The 22,094-nt window shown below is 34.7% G+C and overlaps 1 protein-coding gene across 2 annotated transcripts in view; it reads right to left on the bottom strand.

The window, feature by feature from the left end:
• Positions 1-22,094, bottom strand: part of COG5 (component of oligomeric golgi complex 5) — a 293,055-nt gene that overhangs the window by 108,861 nt on the left and 162,100 nt on the right. For both annotated transcript variants that reach the window (XM_032642661.1, XM_032642660.1), the window contains exons 9-10: positions 16,789-16,901; positions 16,458-16,535 (exon numbers count right to left, since the gene is read on the bottom strand). In XM_032642661.1, coding sequence (XP_032498552.1) covers positions 16,458-16,535; positions 16,789-16,901 — 191 coding nt within the window. The remainder of the gene's footprint in view (positions 1-16,457; positions 16,536-16,788; positions 16,902-22,094) is intronic.

Consider the following 22,094-nt stretch of genomic DNA (forward strand, 5'->3'; position numbering starts at 1 on the left):
CTAGTAACATAAATATGTATAATGTTCAAATATGACTACTGTCATAAAAAAGAATAATTAGGAAATTCATTCATTCTGCTTTAGTTTTGTACTTGCAAAGAATGAAATTCTACTTTTCAAGGTTATAAGAAAGAAAATGAGCAATGAAAAATACTGATTTCTCATTTTTATGCCTATGCACATATCTATTTTCCTTGTTATTTGCTTCTTTAATAAGTTTTGTTTTGAATTCAAATGGGTATTGTGTATCATAAAAAGGCAAATCAAATAATTGCTAATTTCTTATGCAGTGATCACAAAATAGATTCAGATTACCAAGATTTTATGCAATATGTGTATTGTATATCATACACTTTAAAGTGGATGTTTTTCCAACAAGGACCTACAGCACAGAGAACTATATTCAATATCTTGTAATAACTTGTAATGGGAAAGAATCTGAAAAAGTATATACATATATAAATAAATGAGTCACTTTGCTGTACTGAAACTAACACAACATTGTTAATCAATTATACTTTAGTAAAAAAAAAATAAAGTGAATGTTTTTCATCATATTAAAGAACCATTTTAATACATCACGTTAACAAAATGAAGGACAAAACCACATGATTATCTCAACTGATGCACAAAAACGCATTTGACAAAATTCAACACTTTCATGATAAAACCACTCAACAAGCTAGGAACAAGCTAGGTAATTACCTCAATATATTAAAGGTCATATATGAAAAGTCTACAGATAACAACATAATGGTAAAAATCTGAAAGATGTCTAAGATGCAGGAAATTTGGTGACTATATATGCTTCTACATACACACACATACATACACTTTAAAAAGTAAACTTGGGTCAATCTTGCTTAAGCATACAAATACAAAATTCTCACATATAATAGCAAATTGATTTCAGTATTTGAATTATCTACCTCAACAAGTAGGATTTATGTCAGCAAGGTACCTATCATTAAATATTAGGAAATATATTAATATAAGAGCCCAATGTCTCCAGAAGGAAATCTACAGGATCATTTAGCTGAGTTAATAAAAGGCAATTAACACCCTTTAATTAACAAAATAATACCCAGTCCTCATATGTTTTAAGTTCATAGAAAACAACGCATGAAATGATTCTTATACTTTTAAAATTATGATAAAAATCACAGAATTTACCATCTTTACTGCTTTTAAGTGTACAGCAGTGTTAATTCTATGTACCTTGATGTGCAAAAGATCTCTGGAACTTTCTCATCTTGTAAAACTGAAACTCTAAACCCATTGAGCAACAACTCCCATTTTCTTTCTCCCCCTAGCCCTTGGAAACTACCTATCTACTTTCTGTTTCTAAGAATGTGACTACTTGAGATACCTCATGTGAGTGGAATCATACAATATTTGTTTTTTTGTGTGACTAGATTATTTCATTTAGCATGATGTCCTTAAGTTTCATCCATCTTTAGCATGTAACAGAATTTCCTTCTTTTTTAAAGACTTAATAATATTCCATTGCATGTATGTATATACGTGTGTGTCTGTGTATCACATTTTCTTTATCCCTTCATCCATCGTCAGACACTTGGATCGCTTCTATCACTTGGCTATTATGAATAATGCTGCAATGAACATGGCTGGGCAAATCTCTCTTCAAGATCCTGTTTTCAATTCTTTTGGATATACTGTGTATCTCCAGAAGTGAGATCGCTGGATCATACATTAATTCTGTTTTTAATTTTTTTGAGGAACCTCCACAGTTTTTCTTAGCAGCTGCATGATTTCACATTTCTATTAACAATATACAAGGGTTCCAATTTCTCCACGCCCTCACCAACACCTGTTTTCTGTTTTGGAAATAGTCATCCTAATGAGTGCAGTGATATCTCTTTATGATTCTGATTTGTACTTCCTGATGATTAGTGGTGTTGATCATCTTTTAATATGCTTGTTGGTCATTTGTATGTCTTCTTCAGACAAATATCTATTCAAGTCCTTTACACACTTTTTTAGTTGAGTCGGGGGGTTTGTTGTTGAGTTGTAGGAGTTCTTTGTATATTATGGACATCAACCCCTTACCAGATACATAGTTTGCAAATATTGTCTCTCATTCTGTAGGTTGCCTTTTCATTCTGTTAATTGTTTCCTTTGTCGCACAGAAGTTTTGAAGTTTGGTGTAGTCCCATTTGTCAATTTCACTTTTTGTTGCCTGTGATTTTGTGTCATATCCATGAAATCACTGCCAAGTCCAATGTCATGAAGATTTCCCAATTTCCTACTCTGAATTTTATAATTTTAGGTCTTACATTTAGGCCTTTAATTCATTTTGAATTAATTTTTGAATACGGTTTAAGGTAAGGGTCCAATTTCTTTCGTTCACACATGAATATCCAGTTTTTCCAGCATCATTTGTTGAAGAGACTGGTAATATAAAGTTTGTGTGACCCTTTTTATTCTATATACCATTATTTGTCTTATTTTATCTGAAATTAATACTGTCACTATTGCTTTCACTTGAGAAATGTTTATCAGTCTATTTATTTTTATTCTTGTCATGTCACTGTTTTTTATCTCTTATAAACAAAGTTTTCTATTTTTAAACACTGTTTTACCTTTTAATAAGAAATTATAAACCAAATATGTTTAATTAATAGGTTGTTTCTGCTTTTATCATCTCATTTTATGCTTTCTTTGTGTTTTCTTTGTTCTGTGGATGATTTTTGTTAGCTTTTATCTTCTCTAGAGGCTTTTATTTCTTTTGGATGTGTCATTATCTATTCCTACAACTAACCATAAATTCCTTTGATGCAAATCATCTTTGTAATTCACAGAATTACTGAAACAGATTTCTAGAAATAACAGGAATTCTTCAAGGCTTTTTAGAATTGCCAAAGTAAACAAGAAAATTCTAACTCCTAGATATGACCTTTTGAAAGAAAACACAGGGTCCCAGATAATCTGGCTACTTCTTCCTTTTTAGTGACAAGTCACTCAAAACTTCTAAGCCAAGAAGTATGTACTTTTAACTTAATCAGAAGAACTCAGACAAAGTGTCCATGCGTTAGAATGTATGTGAACGTTGGCTAGGAAATTAACATTTTCTGAATGTCCATTATGTAACAGGCACCACTGAATGTTATCTCATTTAAACACTACAACAACCACCAGAATGTAAGCTCCATGACAGCAGAGGTCCCATTTTGTCTTTCTTACCACTCTAATTTCAACATCGAGAATGTGACCAGGACATAATAGGCACACAATAAATATTTACTGAAAAAATGAGTGGAATGATCTTATGACATTTTTAGTCCCTTTCTAGAGTGAAAACAAAGGTCAAAGAGAAAAGGTGACTTGCTTAGAATTATATAGAAAGTAGTACAGTAGTACAGAAAGTAGTAGAGCTGGGATTTGATCTAAGGTTTGTTTGACTGATATATTAAAGTATTAGTCCCCTTTAACTTGACTTACAAAGCCTTATATGACATGATTGTTCCAGCCTACTTCTCTTGTTACATACCACTGAGGTCAAAGATCCAACCAGCACAAATTCCTTCAGGTTGCTGAAGGTTCTTCTGTAGTTTCTCCCAGTTACCAGCTTTTAATCCAGCACCTTCATCAGAGTCAGTTTAGGTGTCTCTTCTCTTTGTTCCCCCAGGTTTGGTGCACTCTGTTATATACATCTATAGCATCCCATGTTCCCTACCATAATTATATTTTCCTATTTAAATATAGGAAAAGAGCGGTGGTTAAGAAGAGGAACTCTGAAAGTAGGTTATTAAGGTTCAGATCCAGTCTCTACCACTTCTAGAACCTGTGGGGCATCTGAGCGAAGACGATCTAGGCCACTAAATATGTACAAATCTCTGGCTTAAGAACAAGATCTAAGCTGGAGAAAGAGATTTAGGTGTTATCAGCATTTGGAGGTGGTAGAAACTATTAACATGTGTGAGCTTTTCCATAGATTGCATGTGGCATGAGAGGAAACGAATGTTGAGGATAGGGCCCAGGGGAAAAACACTTCTTAAAGGTTGGGGAAGAAATAATTTAGAGTGGAGAAAGAGAAGTGGTGGAGTTAGTTATTAAAAAAAAAAAAAGATTGGTCACAAGTTAGTGATTGATGAAACTGGACAATGGGTACACAGAGAATCACTGTCCTATACTTTGGTTCTGTATGTTGGCTTCTGTTTGAAATTTTATGAATAAAATGTTTTAAAAGGAAGGGTAGGTAGAGAAGGAATGAAATTTTATGAATAAACCGTTTTAAAAGGAAGGGTAGGTGGAGAAGGAGGAATCAGTGAAGGATTCTGAAGAGATGTAGTAATCTGTGAAGGAGGAAACCAGTATTAGAAGTAGTTATTACCTCTAAGGAGTGAAGTAAAAGAATCTTAGAAGTGAGTAGAAGGATTTGGTAGTTGGGTCATTAAAATTCCTTTAGTAACAACTGTTTCAGTGGAGCAGAAGCTTGATTTCAGTGGTTTGGAGCAAAACTGAAACAAGAAAGTAGAGACACAAAGTACCTTATGGAAATCTGGGCATGAAGGGTAGAAATACTTTGAGGGAGATACAGGACCAAGGATTCTGTTCTGGTTTTGATTTTAGATGGTAGATCCCTGGGAGGAAGTAACTGGGAAAGGTTGATATTGGAGAAAGCAGAGAATGTCCTAGACAAGGATAAGATGTAGAATGTGAACAAAAGTAGAGGGGTAAGTCTGAGAAAAAAGAAGATACAATCAACCTCTATCTTTGATACAGAAGGAGAAGGTGAGGATCAGTTCAGATAAAGATTTTATAAGACAGTGAACTTAATGAGACAAGGTCAGAGGGAACCAGACATAACTAAGTTACGATCAAAATAGAAGAGGCAGTAAAAGATTTAGCAACAAGTCTGTGCCAGAGATCTCTGTGGAGAGATCACATTGTGAATGAGAAAGCTTGCAGACTTGATCAAAGAAACCAAACAGATGTGAATTTTATATTAGCTCTTAATCATCTTCTGGATAAAAGCAGAGGGTTCCTGGGGAAGCAAATATAAAGCAAAGAAAAAAGTTATCTTTACTGGAAAATAGCCTTCAGGGAGAACCATTTTGCTGTGTCTGATTAAAAAAGAAGGAAGGTACAGAAATTCAGAAGGGACTTGAAGATGAACATCACAGAACAAAATGAAAAGCCAGAAGAACTTCAGTTAAAATCAAAATGTTGGCTTTTATATGTATATTGTTCAAAGATGAAGGAATATTTACAGTACAATCTACTTGTTGTTTTTTAAAAAATGGGGGCTTAGATAAGGTGGTAGTGGGAGGAAGTGAAAAGTAGTCAGATTTCAGATACCTTTTGATGATAGAACAGATAGGACTTGTTAAAATGCATAGAGCTAAATATTACAGAAAAACCATATACAAAATGTTAACAGAAGTTATCTCGGGCTTCCCTGGTGGCACAGTGGTTAAGAATCCTCCTGCCAAAGCAGGGGACACGGGTTCGAGCCCTGGTCCGGGAAGATCCCACATGCTGCAGAGCAACTAAGCCCGTGCACCACAACTACTGAGCCTGTGCTCTAGAGCCCGTGAGCCAAAACTACTGAAGCCCGCATGCCTAGAGCCCATGCTACGCAACAAGAGAAGACACCGCAGTGAGAAGCCCGCGCACTGCAACAAAGAGTAGCCGCTGCTCACTGCAACTAGAGAAACCCCTCACGTAGCAATGAAGACCCAATGTAGCTAAAAAATAAATAAATAAATAACTTAATTTTTAAAAAAAGAAATTATTTCTGGGCGATAGGATTAAACATGATGCTTCCTTTATTCTTTTTAATTTTTTGGAAGAGTAATTAAGATAATCTAATTCTAAAGACACGAATAAATTCTTGATGTAAAAAATTCAATACTGAAACACACATGGTAAAAATTTAAAGCTTCTCTTCAAACTCAAATCCCTTATCCCACACGTTTCCCTAGAGATCACTGTTAAACTACAGTGTTAAAGGGTTTTAAAACCCTTTCTATAGAGTTCTCGACCTTTCTTTTCATATTGCCCCCCCAAAAAGAAAACTAAATAATTAATTATATACATATTATATAATATGTAATAATTATATAATATGCATATTATATACATATAAGCATATTATATACAATAATTATATACATATAATATGTACTGATACATATTATATAATTTTATAATATAACTGCACTTAATTTAAATTTAACTTAGTTTCTCCCTGATGACAGATGCTAAATACTAAGGAGTAAGATTTTGTATGGTAGGACTGAACTCTGGAGACCACAAGCCAATGTAATATATAAGATGTTTTTGTGCCTCCCCTCTCCCTCCAAAAAACAGAACTTTTTCTCCCTCTTGGGGTCAATATTGCCCTTGTTGAGAACGCATGGTGGACTGGTATTTTAAATAGACTGTCACTCAAATTAGATTTAGTATGAACCACGATCTCCTCCAAACTTTTCCCCTGGCTTCCCTCACCATATTCTCTTTGGTTTCATCCTCCTCTTGAGATACTCCTTGTGGCCTCCTCTGTTACAATGTTTCCCAAACTCACTGAATGTAAATATTTTTAAATATACATTCTAATATATGTTTACTTGTTTAAAATTATATACAAATACCACTGTACTCATAAAATATGTGCAATATAAAATGTACGAAAATAGTTTAAAGGATAAAACTTGTAAAAAGGATAGGCAAAATTTATAACTATCTTCTTACATGTCAAAATGTATACACACTTTGGAAACCAGAGTTCTACATGAGTTTTATATGTTGCATTTTCGAGGTAGATTTCTTTTCTCTCTATAGCCGGTCTTTCCCATTACCATGGCTTTGATTGCCAATATGAGCCGATATCGTCCAAATTTATGTCTCTAGCAGAGGCCTCTTTTCTGAGCTCCAGACTCCCATATTAAACTGCCTAACTGACACCTTCACTTGGATGTCCCATGAGCACCTGAATACAGAGCTTATCTTCCCTCCTAAATGTGCTCTTCGGTTTATGCTCTCAAATGAAGTTACTCCTATCTACCAGAACCCTGTCAAACCTGAACCAATGATATTGTCCTTGATACCTTCTCCTCCATCTCACCACTTTTAATCCATCACTAAGATTTGTCAGTTTTATCTCCTGAGTAATTCTCAAATCACTGCAATTCTCTCCATTTTCATCGGCATCAATGTAAATTACTGTTATAGGCTGAGTTTTGACCCGACACAATTCATATGTTGAAGTCCTAACCCCCCCATACTTGAAAATGTGACCATATTTTGAGATAGGTCTTTAAAGAAGTAATTAAATTAAAATGGGGTCATTAGAAGGTCCTTATAAGAAAAAGAAATCTGAAACACAGACACATACAGAAGGAAAATGGTGTGAAGACACAGGGAGAAGACAGCTCTATGGACATTTGTATACAAGTCTTTGTATGGATATATTCTTTCATTTCTCTTGGATTAATTACTAGGGGTATATTGCTAGGTCATATAATATATGTATGTTTAACTCTTTAAGAAACAGCCAAACTGTTTTCCAAAGTGGTTGTAGATTTTACACTTCCCTTCAGCAGTATATGAGAGTTCCAGTTGCTCCATATCCTCACCAACACTTGGTATGGTCAGGTCTTTTAAATTTTAGATATGTGCTTAATTGACATCTATCTCTAAAGTGTCTACTCAAATCTTTGGCCTATTTTTTTTTTTTTTTTTTGGTGATACGCGGGCCTTTCACTGTTGTGGCCTCTCCCATTGCGGAGCACAGGCTCCGGACATGCAGGCTCAGCGGCCATGGCTCACGGGCCTAGCCGCTCCGTGGCATGTGGGATCTTCCCAGACCAGGGCATGAACCCGTGTCCCCTGCATCGGCAGGTGGACTCTCAACCACTGTTCCACCAGGGAAGCCCTGGCCTATTTCTTTAAGCTGGCTTTGTTTTCTTATTGAATTCTGAGAGTTCTTCAGACATAAGTCCTTTATTAGATATGTGATTTGCAAATATTTTCTCCCAGTTTATTCCTTATCTTGTATTCTCTTAATGGAGTATTCTGCAGAACATAAATTCTTCATTTTGAATAAGTCCAAAATATCAATTTTTTAAATTTATGGACAGAGCTTTTGGTGTTGCATCTAAGAAATCTTTTTCTACCCCTAAGTCACAAAGTTTGTTCTGTTTTCTTCTATAAGTTTTAGAATTTTAGGCTTTACATCTGGATATCCAAATGTTTCAGTACTACCTGTTAAAAAGACTATTGCGTCAAGATAGAATTGCCTTTGTAACTTTTTTTGAAAATCAATTTTCCACATATGTGTCAGTGTATTTTTGGACTCTCTATTCTGCATCAATGATCTATGTCTCTAACTTCATGTCAATTCCACATTTTCTTGAATATGGTAGTTAAGTCTTGAAATTAACAGGTATTGTTAGCCCTCCAATTTCGTTTTTCTTTTTCCAAGTTGTGCTGGGTATCCCAAGTCCTTTGTATTTCTGTTTGAATTTTAGAATCAGCTTGTCAATCACTCCAAAACACCTGTTGGGATTATACGTCAATTTAGGAAGAAGGGACATCTTAACAACAGCAAATCTATCAACACATAAATATGGTATCTCTATTTCCTTAGGTCTTCTTTAATCTCTCTCAGCAATATTTAGCATTTTCAGCTTCCAGATGTTCAACTTTTGACACATTTACTCCTAAGATTTCATATTCTTTGACGTTACTGTATATGGAATTATTAAATTTCAATTCTCAATAGTACATTGCTAATATATAGAAGTACAACTGATTTTTTTTTTTTTTTTGGCGGTACGCGGGCCTCTCACTGTTGTGGCCTCTCCCGTTGCGGAGCACAGGCTCTGGACGCGCAGTCTCAGCAGCCATGGCTCACGGGCCCAGCCGCTCCACGGCATGTGGGATCTTCCCGGACCGGGGCACGAACCCGTGTCCCCTCTATCGGCAGGCGGACTCTAAACCACTGCGCCACCAGGGAAGCCCTACAACTGATTTTTGTATATTGACCTTCTATTCTGTAATCTTGCAACATATCACTTACGAGCTCTAGTAGCCTTTTTGTAGATTCCATCGAGTTTTTAACATGGATAATCTTATCATTTGTATATAAAGACCATTTTACTTTTTCATTTCCAAACTGGAAGCCTTTTATTTCTTTTTCTTGTTCATTGCACTAGCTAGGAAAATGCTGAACAGAAGTAGTGAGAGCATAAAGAATCCTTGTCCTCTCCCAAATTTTAAGGGGGAAACATTCAGTATTCACCATTGTATATGATTTTACCTGTTCATTGTTCCTAAATGCCTTTTATCAGGTTGAGAAAGTTCTATTCCTAGTCTGCTGAGAATTCTTATCAGAAATGGATGTTGGATTCTGTCAAATACTTTTTCTGCATGTATTGAGATGATCATGTGGTTTTTCTTTTTTAGTTTGCTGACTTTCCTTTTCCAGTTAGCCTCATACTAAAGCCTCATTCAATCCTCCATAATTTTCAGCCTCTCATTTGTTCCATACTCTTGTCTGTATGCTGCGTTCTAGATAATAACATCAATTCTAACTGCCAGGCTAATTCATTTCCTGGTTTTACGTAACATCTGTTTAACCTATCTGCTGATTTTTTTATTTCAATGATTTAATTTTTAATTTCTAAATGTTCTATTTGGTTCTTCTTTAAACCTACCTGATCATTTCTTAAGTCACTTATTTCTCATTTTTTATTCCATTCTTTATTTTGAAAACATATACAGGTATTCTAGATTCTTTGTCAGTTAATTCTAACATCTGAAGTCCATAGTGTCCTTCAGAAGTTCTTTCGGAGTCTAAAACCTGTCTTGAATTGTGTTTATTTTTCCTGCTGACTCTCAATCATGCTTCTAGTTTATTTATAGGACTGGTGATTTTTAACTATGAGCTCATAGTTGGCTGACCTTAACATGTGGAGAATCCTAATAGCTAAAACTAGAAATGCTTTCTTCTTCAGGGGATCTGCATTTGTTTGTGAGAGTAGGTACTATTACCAACCAAGGACCATGTCTGCCGCAGTCACAGGTCTCAGTTTAATGCAAGACTATCAGGTTCATTGCTCCACCTTGCTAGAGCCTAGTGAACTGATCCCATCATTGACATGGACATTTGACTGCAGGGCAACTCCAGCTTTTGCAATGACTTAGAGCTCACAAATCTCCACTACAGTTTCAACTACTTTATCTGCTTATGTATATCCGTATATACATATGCCCCTCAGAGATTCTCTTACTTTCTGCAGGGCCAACAGTGCATTACAAATTATGCTTTTCTTGGGGCTTCCCTGGTGGCGCAGTGGTTAAGAATCTGCCTGCCAATGCAGGGGACACGGGTTTGAGCCCTGGTCCAGGAAGATCCCACATGCCACAGAGCAACAAAGCCCGTGTGCCACAGCTACTGAGCCTGAGCTCTAGAACCCACAAGCCACACCTACTGAGCCCACGTGCCACAACTACTAAAGCCCGTGCTCCGCAACGAGAAGCCACCACAAGGACAAGCCTGCACACCGCAACAAAGAGTAGCTCCTGCTCGCTGCAACTAGAAAAAGCCCGCGCGCAGCAACAAAGACCCAGAGCAGCCAAAAAAAAAAAAAAAATTATGCTTTTCTAACTTATCTAAAATTTGTTTTACTGCAGGGAGAGGGCCTTTAAAAATAACTGGTCCCCATGCTAGTAAAGCAAAAATCTAACCTTTATAGGTAAGAGAATTTATTGACAATACCTGACTTAGACATGTAACTGGCTAACCGCCACTTGATTTTTTAATCAAATTGCGATGCCACTGATAAATGAGTTCAACATTTTTCTCATAATATTAAAAAGATTCCTAATTTGGGTGCCCTACAATTTTTTCTGAGTCTTAAATGCTATAATTAAATCATCTGATACATCTAAAAGGGCAAAAGAAAACATTCTTTTTCATAGTTAAAATCCTCGTTAGTACTATAGCTGCACAAAATGCTGAACACATTCCAAATATAGCCTAATGCATCCTACACACATGATTAAAAGATTCTGTTCAATGATAAAAAATGCTGGCTTAGAAAATGAAAGTATCATATCTACACTCGCACATATAGCTAAACTGGCTTAATTCTGCAGATGAGAATCTACAACCCGTTTTCCACCGTATGGATCCTGAATAACTTCTCAATAATTTGCTACACTCACTCTCAAAGTGTTACATATAGTATTGATGATTATATAGTGATACTAGAACTTTTAACAGGTTTTAAAAGATGCCAAAATTGAATTTCTCATGTCTAATAAACAGTCTAGAAATCTAATTTAAAATGAGAAGATTTATCCATTCAAGTAACCTTTGGAAATACAATATAAAAAGGGGAAAAAAGTATATCCCACACTTAAATGCCATAAAGAATTAATATGATAGGTATAAAGGTGTCTGCAACTTTATAGTATGAACTGAAAATAACAGGCTAATTACAAGTTAGCCAGAACATTTATTAAATTAAGCAGAAGCAGCATTAGTTATCTTAATTAAGGAAAAGTTTTCAGAAGGCTTTACATTAACACTGTATTCTTAAGATTTATTATACTTGATATAATTGGCCCAGTTTTATTTTATACTCAGTGCATTTATGCCCTCTTTACACTATGATGTATTCTTTATAACATGATAAACATCTACTACAAAACCTCCTGAACTAATAAAGCATTCCAGAAACTATCATCATGTAGGTTTTTTTTCTCCTCTTGTACATACCTAAGATTAGACTCTGAATACTAATATGTACAGTTCTCTCTATCATCTGAAATCAGATATCTTAACGAACAGCAAGGCAGATTTGGCAATATTAACCTCAAAACTAAACGTTTTTAAAGTAAACCCATTTTTTTGCCTACTAAAAGAATATAAATGATTTAACAATTCTCACAAGACCTCACAGAACAGAATGAAGGAAAACCATCCTCGCTGTTTTTATGACTACAGAATTACCAAATGTTAGATCATAAACCCATGATTCTTTAGTAAAGTGAGACATATAATCATGACACATTCATAGTAAATCCTTGATACTGTCTTATTTAAGGAAACAAGATTTCTTAAATTTCTAATTCTCAGCATGAATATACATGCATATCATGTTATTAGAACTGTTTAAAACAAAACTGACCTTCTCACACAGTAAGGTTTTTTATTACCATGCACATAGTAACTTTATGACCCCTAAATAAAAGTTTCAAAGTTTAAAAAAAAAGACTGAAATAATCATGATAGAAAATTAATGAGCCCATCTCTGAATTAAGTCTACATTATCTAATTTTCCTTCAGAAAACCTCAGCTTACAGGTAGTATTACCACCTCCATTTGGTATGTGATGGTCTTAAAGATTATAGGACCTATCCAAGGTTGCATAATCAAGGTAGGAAATCTTAGCTCTGTCTGATACCAGGGCCCAAGGACCCAACTCTTAATCACTGTACTGTCCTGCCTTTAACACTATTTGAAGAGGTATTCAGAAATGTAACCTTGAAACTATTTGGCTGTCCAAATGCTAAAAAAAACTATACTTAATCCTATAAAAATTACCTTAGAATATTTTAAGATATTTTAAGCACTTGGATTGACTGTAACAGATAAATTTTAAATAATGAGCATGGCAAGGCAGTTCATTTGCCTACAGATAAAGTCTTAGGAACTTAACTAATCAAGTTTCTCCCATAAATTTTTTTTTAAAAATCCATAAGGAAATATAAATTAAATCAATGAGATACCACTACATACCTATTAGAATAGCTAAAATCCAAAACATTGACAATATCAAATGCTGACAAGGATGTGGAACAACAGGAACTTTGTTTCTTTCTAATGAGAATGCAAAATAATACAGCCACACTGGAAGACAATTTGGCGGTTTCTTACAAAGCTAAACATAGTCTAACTATAAGATACAGCAATCACGTGCCTTGGTATTTACTCAAATGAGCTGAAAATTTATATCCACACAAAAATCTGTGCATGAATGTTTGTAACAATTTAAATAATAATTGCCAAAAAATGGAAGCAACAACACGTCCTTCAATAGGTGAATGGATAAACAAACTAGGTATATCCACAGAGTAAAATATCAGTCAGTGATTAAAAAAACGAGCAATGAAGCAATGAAGACACGAAGAAACCTTAAATGCATATCACTAAGTGAGAGAAACCAGTATGAAAAGGCAACCTACTGTATGATCCCAATTCCATGATATTCTGAAAAAGACAAAACTCTAAAGACAGTAAAAAGATCAGTGGTTGCCAGGGGTTAAGGAGATAAGTGGGAGAAGGATGAACTGGTGGAGCATAGAAGATTTTTAAGGAAGTAAAACTACTGAACCTCTTTTGCATGATACTATAAATGGTGGACGCAGGAAATTATGTATTTGCATAATGCATTATGCATCTTGCATTGGTATAGTACATTTGTTACAACTGATGAACCATGAATGATATATTATTAATAATTAAAGTCCATAGTTTACATTAGGATTAGCTCACTATGTAGTACATTTATAAGTTTTGTATAATGCACAAGAGATGTTATGATAACCTAGAAAGTATCAGATGTATTTTCTGCTCAATTTTTTTGTACACCTAAAGCTGTTCTAAAAATTAAAAATCATTACTTTTGAAAGAAATCTACAGGTATTGAACTACAGCAAAAGAATAATTACAAAAATTACTTAACAAAGGAAAATGTAAAGTACAGTTTTGTTTTGTTTTGTTTTTTGTAGAAAAGAAACAAGTTGGCAAGAAGTCAAACACGGAAATTCCATCACACTTTATAGTTAATTACAGAAGCATTAGAATCAAGTGGCTTAAAACAAAGAAACCTGGAAAATTAATTCTTAATTTTCCTACTTGACATGAAATTAATAGCGTAATTTCATTTATATTTAAATTATAAACCAAAGAAAAAATATCTATTAATTTAGCTTTCAGTGAATTTCAAAATGTGGACTACAACTTATAAAAATTTAATACAGGGGCTTCCCTGGTGGCACAGTGGTTGAGAGTCCGCCTGCCGATGCAGGGGATATGGGTTCGTGCCCCGGTCCAGGAAGATCCCACATGCCACGGAGCGGCTGGGCCCGTGAGCCATGGCCGCTGAGCCTGCATGTCCGGAGCCTGTGCTCCGCAACGGGAGAGGCCACAACACTGAGAGGCCCGCATACCACAAAAAACAAAAAACAACAAAAAAAATTTAATACATAAATTTTAAAAATCTGTTCTGGTAGATTGCAATCTAAAAAAAAATTACTTGCTAGAAATTATCTTCCTAGGAAAAAAGCATTAATTTCTACATAGATATTGTAGAAAGCATATGACATAAATTCTAAATCATTTCATCCTGAATTCTTTACATTGTCTTCATTTTTAAAAAATATATTCAGAGGTTTAAAAGGCTAAACCACTAAATTAAAAAGAACTTTCAATACCAGAATATATCCTTAAAAATCTTGAAGCTGCAAAAAAAACCTAGTAGTGTAAGAACATTCTGTTTATAACATTTTCCTCAAAAACAGATTACAAAATGATTTAGAGATCTTGGTTCAGAAACTGCTCTTCAATGACCCAAGATATATACCATCACCTACTCAAGTTTAAAATTTTATGAAGATTTTAAGGATTATTATTTGGGCCTCAAATCATTGTAAAAATCCTATACTTTTTATAAAGGTTCTACTGCCACTGATAATTATTTTAACTAAATAATACTCTTACATTGTAGTTATATAATTAGCAAAAATATCTGTTTACAGCTTTTTAACGAAGGTTATATAATTAGCAAAAATATCTGTTTACAGCTTTTTAACGAAGGAAACACTAAAGAAATTATAGCAAATATAGTAAATTTTATGTGCTATCTTTGCAATTTATGACATATTTTCCTTAGAGTATTTTTACTTCTCTTTTGTCCTAGAGTTCCCAAAATTGCAGGGTCACAAGTTATTCTGGACTTTCCAAAAAAGACTGATCTATTCTGAATATAGATGAGTATACTGAATCCCAAGAGGGACTAAATTTTTATTCATAAATATCACCTTATAAGAAAAAACAACAACTAAACTGTAAAGTTACATTAAAATTTATAATAAATGTAAATATGTATGTGTGTATTGTGTACAACTACTGTCTTAAAAAACGTAAGAAGAATATTTGGAAGAGCAATCTTCTCTGGCTTTCATCAAATAAGAAATATTTTTAAGTAAATGAAAAGGACGAATACAATGAAAGCATATATCCCTATTCCTCATAATCCTTTTTAGTTAGAAATAATTCACATGCATTTAAAACCTCGCCCAGTGTTCATCCAGTATAATAACTGTTGACAAGAACTGATATGTAAGTTTTTATGTAGAAACTCTGCCCAATGCAGCAATATCACAACTTTCATATATAACATACAGCAGTCTTAATTATATTCATCGTGCTACACATTACATTCCTAGTATTTATTTATCTTGTAACTGGAAGTTTGCACCTTCTGACTGCCTTCATCCGATTTCCCCTTCCCGGCTGCCCTCTGGCAACCACCTGCTTGTTCTCTGTTTCTGTAACTTAATTTCTATTTTGTTACGTTTGTTCATTTGTTTTTTAGATTCCACAGTATTTGTCTTTCTCTGTCTGACTTGGTTTATATACTGTTACTATAACATATCACAGCCACAAGCAGGACTATGTACTGAGTGCTATGAATCCTCCTAGCAAATCACCAAATTTGGGGGTGGTTTTGGAGATCCCCAACACAGGAAATAAAATATTTAAAATTCTGAACTACAAAGTAAACTACCTACACCACGATGATAGAAACTTAGAGAATCTTTTTCTTTGGAGCACTAGGTGTTAAGATTTAATGAACAGAATATCTAGTTAGTCCATTCATCACTATCAAAAACATATCAAAATGAATGAATAAAATGTAGAGTCAGGGATTTCTATGCATGGAAGGAATTCTTGTGGCCCACGAGGTCAGTAGATCGGTAGATGACAGAAGGGAGACTTTAGAATATGAAAAAATAATAAAGTGCTTTATAGGAAAAATTAACAACTGAATGGATTGTACCATCTTCAGAGAAGACTTTATAAGGCATTATAACAACCACTAATTAAATCTCTTACATACCAAAAATTTTTATCTTATTCTCTATCGGGACTTTAAAAAACTTTTACAATAAATCATTTATATTATTAAAAAATGGGAAATTACTATATGCATTTGAGAATTATTCTATAAATAGTATTAGCTAGCATCTACTCAATAAACAAACATGCAAAGAAAATTTGTGGTTGTCAAGAAATATACTTCCCCTTAGCTATCTGACATGTAGCCCCTCTGTCAGACAGGAACACAAATAATCCTGGCTCATTATCTTCCTGCATTCTTTTATAAAGAGATAAAAATACTTTCATTTAAACATACCTTAACTATTTCTTCAATGAAACAAATGTGAGAGACAGGGTCTCTCTTCTTGGCTAATATTTTTTGCAGATGTTGTACCTAAAAAGGGGGAAGAGAGGGAGAATGTATATAACTGAGTATTTTCAAATGAAACAAGTATTAAGCATAGGCATTAGAAACATTAAGGGAAGGGAAAAGACATTTTGCTAGAGCCCTTACATATATTATAATTAGCTAATGTAGGTATTTTGAACTCTCAGAGATTTTAAGAAACCTGCCCACGGTCACACAATTTAGAATAACCAGGAATTAACCCATAATTAATGTTATTTTCACTCTCTCAAATATTTACCTGGCCACAAACAGTAAAAATATGATCCACAAGTTTCTCCATATTGGTCCAAAGGGAAGCACGAAACGCTGCAGAGTTTCCTGGGGCTGGCATGGTAGATCGTCCAGGTGCCCCTGGTATGAGCAAGAGAAAAACATGAAAAATAAAAATTTCCAAATATAACAAAATGTACTGATACGTTATTATGAAAAGCACATACAGGCTAAAAGATGAGAAGTTCCTTTTTGAAGAAATTATAATTTCTCATAAGTGACATAAAAAAGAATCTTAACCTTTTGTGTTTAAGAAAGGAAAATACGACCACACACACACACACACACACACACACACACACACACACACACACCCGCCCAGGAAGGATAATACAGAAAACAGGAATTAATAAGAAAGGTTTCCTAGAAGGAGGAGTTGAAGAGGTGGGAGGTAGTAGCAGGTGAAAGGAACAGGAATAAAAGCGGTGAGTCTCTGTGAACCATACAAACGTCTTATATGCTGATGTTTCAAAATAAATTTAAATTTTAAAAGAATGAAAAAAGCAAACTCTAAAACTAAATACAAACAAATACAGTAACACATAAAACTAATGGTACTTCAAATTAATAATACAACCACCACACATAGGAAAATAATTAATTCAAGTAATTTTTAATTACAGCATCCTGACTTTAGTAAGATATATTTTAGGGGCAAAAAGAATCACAAAGAAATATTGTATTTTACTTAATAGATGTGTTGCTTGATAGTAATATTGAAACTAAGTCTATTTTAGAATGGTGCAAATGAAGGTTCTCACTATAAACAGAACGAAGATACAAATGAGTAATGGGAATTGGAGGTATGTGTCAATTCTGTTCACTAAAGGACAGAGAGATGACAACTCCTTAATAGAAATGAGCATGCCTGATATCCAAATTTCAATCTCTATGCACCATTCCCCAATAAAAGAAGCCAAGGCTTACTGAACAAAAAAGTGATTCCGTACCTGGAGCGGTAAAAATAGAAGGTGAACCTGGTGCATACTGGGCCAGAGAGCAAAAAAAGCGTTCAAAGTTTGAGGAAAGAAGCATTCCGAAAGTCGACAGAAATAACAAGATGGTGAATTGTTATTCTAGATAATAAAGATATTACAAGCAAATAAAACTAGAGACCACTACCTCATGAACATAGATGTAAAAAGCCTCAACAAAATATTAGCAAATAAAATCTAAAAATGTATAAAAAGAATTTTATGCCATAATCAAATGGGATTTATCCCAGGTATGTAAGCCTGGTTCAACATTCAAAAACCAGTTTACAGGGCTTCCCTGGTGGTGCAGTAGTTAAGAATCAGCCTGCCAATGCAGGGGACACGGGTTCGAGCCCTGGTCCAGGAAGATCTCACATGCTGCGGAGCAACTAAGCATGTGCGCCACAACTACTGAGCCTGTGCTCTAGAGCCCGCGAACCACAACTACTGAGCCCTCATGCCATGACTACTGAAGCCCACGCACCTAGAGCCTGTGCTCCAAAACAAAGAGAAGCCACCGCAATGAGAAGCCCGCACACCACAACAAAGAGTAGCCCCTGCTCACCGCAACTAGAGAAAGCCCGCGTGCAGCAACGAGGACCCAACACAGCCAAAAATAAAATTAAATAAATTAAAAAAAAAAACAGTTTACATAATCCATCACATCAGCAGACTAAAAAAAGAAGAATCACATTAATACATTTGATCATAGTAAACAAAATCCAACAGCCATTAATGGTAAAAACTCTCAATAAACTAAGTATAAAGGGAATTTTCTCAATTTAATAAAGACTATAAGAAGCCTGCAGCTAACATCATACTTAATGATGAGAAATGTCCCCATTAAGATCAGGTACAAGGCAAGAATGTCCCCTTTCACCACCACTTTTCAACATTATACTGGAAGTCCTTGCTAATGTAGTAAGGCAAGATAAGGAAAGAAAGGTGTATACTGGGAAGTAAGACATAAAACTGTCTTTGTTTGCAGATGGTACAATCATCTGTGTAGAAAATCTGAAAGAACCAATCAAAAAAGTCCTGGAATTAATCATTGATTATAGCAAAGTTGTAAGATACCAGGTTAATGAACATAAGTCAACTGCTTTCCTATATACCAACAATGAACAAGTGGAATTTGAATTTGATAACAAAATATCATGTGTGTTACCCCCCGGCCAAATGAAATACTTAGGTATAAATAAATCTAACAAAATAGGTACAAAATCTTTACGAGGAAAGTTACAGAACTCTGATGAACAAAATCGAAGAGAAACTAAGTATATAGAGAAACAGTCCATGTTCATCGATGGAACAATCAATATTGTCAAGATGTCAGTTCTTCCCAATTTGATCTATAGATTCAAGGCAATCCAAATCCAAATTCTATAAAGTTATTTTCTGGATATCAACAAACGGATTCTAAAGTTTATATCGAGAGGCAAAAGAACCAGAAGAGCCAACACAATATTGACAAAAAAGAATAAAGTTGGAAGACTGACTAGCCAACTTCAAGACATTCTATAAAGCTACAGTAATCAAGACAATGTGGTATTAGCAAAAAAGACAAATAGATAAATGGAACAGAATAGGGAGCTCAGAAATACACCCACATAAATATAGTCAAATTATCTTTGAAAAAGGAGCAAAGGCAATAAATTCGGCAAAGGTAGAATCTTCAGCAAATCATGTTGGAATAACTCAATAACCACATGCAAAACAATGAATCTAGACATAGACCTCACATATTTCACCAAAATTAACTCAAAATGGATCACAGACCTAAACGTAAAGTGCAAAACTGTAACACTCATAGGAGATAACAAAGGAGAAGACCCAGATGACTTTGGGTATGGCAATGACTTTTTAGATACAATACCAAAGACATGTTCTATGAAAGAAATAATTGATAAGCTGGACCTCATTAAAATTAAAAACTTCTATTCTGGAAGAGACAAATAAGAGAATTAGAAGACAATCCTTAGAGTTGGAAAAAAAGATATTTGCAAAAGACACATCTGAAAAAACTGCTACCCAAAATAAAAATTCTTACAACAGTAAGAAACACTCCTAATTAAAAAATGGGCCAAATACCTTAACAGACACCTCCCTCACCAAAGAAGATGTACAGATGGCAAATAAGCATACGAGAAGATGATCCATATCATACAGCATCAGGGAAATGAAAATTAAAACAACACTGAGATACCATAACATATCTATTAGATGGCCAAAATCTGGAACAGTGATAACACCAAATGCTGGTGAGGATAGGGAGCAACAGAAACCCTCATTCACTGACGGCATGAACACAAAATGGTCAAGCTAGTTTGGAAGACAGTTTGGTGGTTTCTCACAATACTAAGCATACTCTTACCGTACAATGCAGCAATTGGGCTCTTTGGTATTTACCCCAAGGAGCTGAAAACTTATGTCCACACAAAAACCTGCACAAAGATGTTTACAGCAGCTTTTGTTCATAATTGCCTAAACTTAAAAGCAACCAGGATGTTTCACTAGGTGGATGGATAAATGAACTGTAGTACATCCATACAATGGAATATTATTCAATACTGAAAAAAAAAAGAGCTATCAAGCCATGAAAAGAAATGGAGGAGGGCTTCCCTGGTGGCGCAGTGGCTGGGAGGCCACCTGCTGATGCAGGGGACACGGGTTTGTGCCCCGGTCCGGGAAGATCCCAATGCCGCGGAGCGGCTAGGCCTGTGAGCCATGGCCGCTGAGCCTGTGCGTCCGGAGCCTGTGCTCCACAATGGGAGAGGCCACAGCAGTGAGAGGCCCGCGTATCGCAAAAAAAAAAAAAAAAAAAAAAGAAATGGAGGAAACTTAAATGCTTATTACTAAGTGAAAGAAGCCAATCTGCAAAGGCTACATGATGTAGAATTCCAACTATATAACATTCTGAAAAAGGTAAAACTATGGAGACAATAAAAAGATCAGTGGTTGACAGGGCTGGGAGTGTGGAGATGAATAAGCGAAGCATAGAGGATTTTTAGGGCCATGAAAATTTTGTTTGATATTATAATGATGGAAATACGTCATTCATTATAAATTCGTCCAAACTCATAGATGCAGAAACCTAAGAGTAACCCTACTGTAAGCTATGGACTTTGGGTGGTTATGACATGTCAGTGCAGGTTCACCAACTGTAACAAATGTATTACTCTGCTGGGGGATGCTGATCATGAGAGAGGCTGTGCACGCGTGGGGGTGAGGGTATATTGGAAATCTCAGTACCTTCCTCTTAATTGTGCTGTGAACATAAAAATACTCTAAAAAAGTCTTAAAAAAAAATTTTTAAAAAGGATGAATGAATAAAGTGAAGGTCCCTAAATATACCTCTTCGTTCCTGGTTTCATTTTCCTTGCTCTCTCCCCAGAGCTCATGTTATTTTGAAATTAATGATTATTATTAGAAGGCATATATTTATACATTCATTACATCTGCATGTATGTAAAGCAATACATAGCACCATCTGTCATGTTCTCAGGCTTTAAATACAATATCATACTGTATCTTTTTGCAACTTGCTTTTTCATGTAAGGGAGCTGAGAATTATCTATACTGATAAAATTTATAAATTTAAATATTGTATAGTAGTCTACTTAACAAATAAGCAAGTTTATCCATTTTTCCAATGAAGGAAAGACTGTTTTCAGTGTTTAGCTATTATATAATAGTAATAAAAATTCTTATACATATGTGCCAGAGTTTCTCTAGGGTTTACTCTTAAAAGAGAAATTATAAGATTATAAGGTATACCCATTTTTAATCTCAGTGAGCAGTTTGATAAAACTGAATAAAGTGTTTGAAACATTTTATTCTCCTACAGTCAGAGTATAAGAGTTTCTGCCCTCATCCAACATTTAGTTCTGTTTTAGATTTAGATTTTGCCAATCTCACGACTGATAAATAGGATCTTGCATCATTTGTTTTTCCCTAATAACTAGTTCATATCCTCTAAAAAGAGGCTGAACATCTTTTCATATTTACTGGATATGTTCTTCTGTGATCTGCCTATTCATATCCTTTATCTATTTTTTTCAATTGAGTTATTTATATTTTCCTTAGTGATTTATAAACTTTTAGATACATTTTGGGTAACGCGTTCCCGTATAAGTATAATAATGTTATTTATTTTGTAAGTTTTGAAACAATCTTACACGTATAGAAAATTTTGAAGTATAGTAAAAAATATTTTTCCCTGAATCATTTGGGAATAAGTTACTGACATGAGGCCCCATCACCCCTGAAGGCTTTAATGTGTATTTCCAACAAAAATGAC

This window comes from Phocoena sinus, chromosome 9 (genome assembly GCF_008692025.1).
Source record: "Phocoena sinus isolate mPhoSin1 chromosome 9, mPhoSin1.pri, whole genome shotgun sequence".
In the NCBI taxonomy this organism is placed as follows: Eukaryota; Metazoa; Chordata; class Mammalia; order Artiodactyla; family Phocoenidae; genus Phocoena; species Phocoena sinus.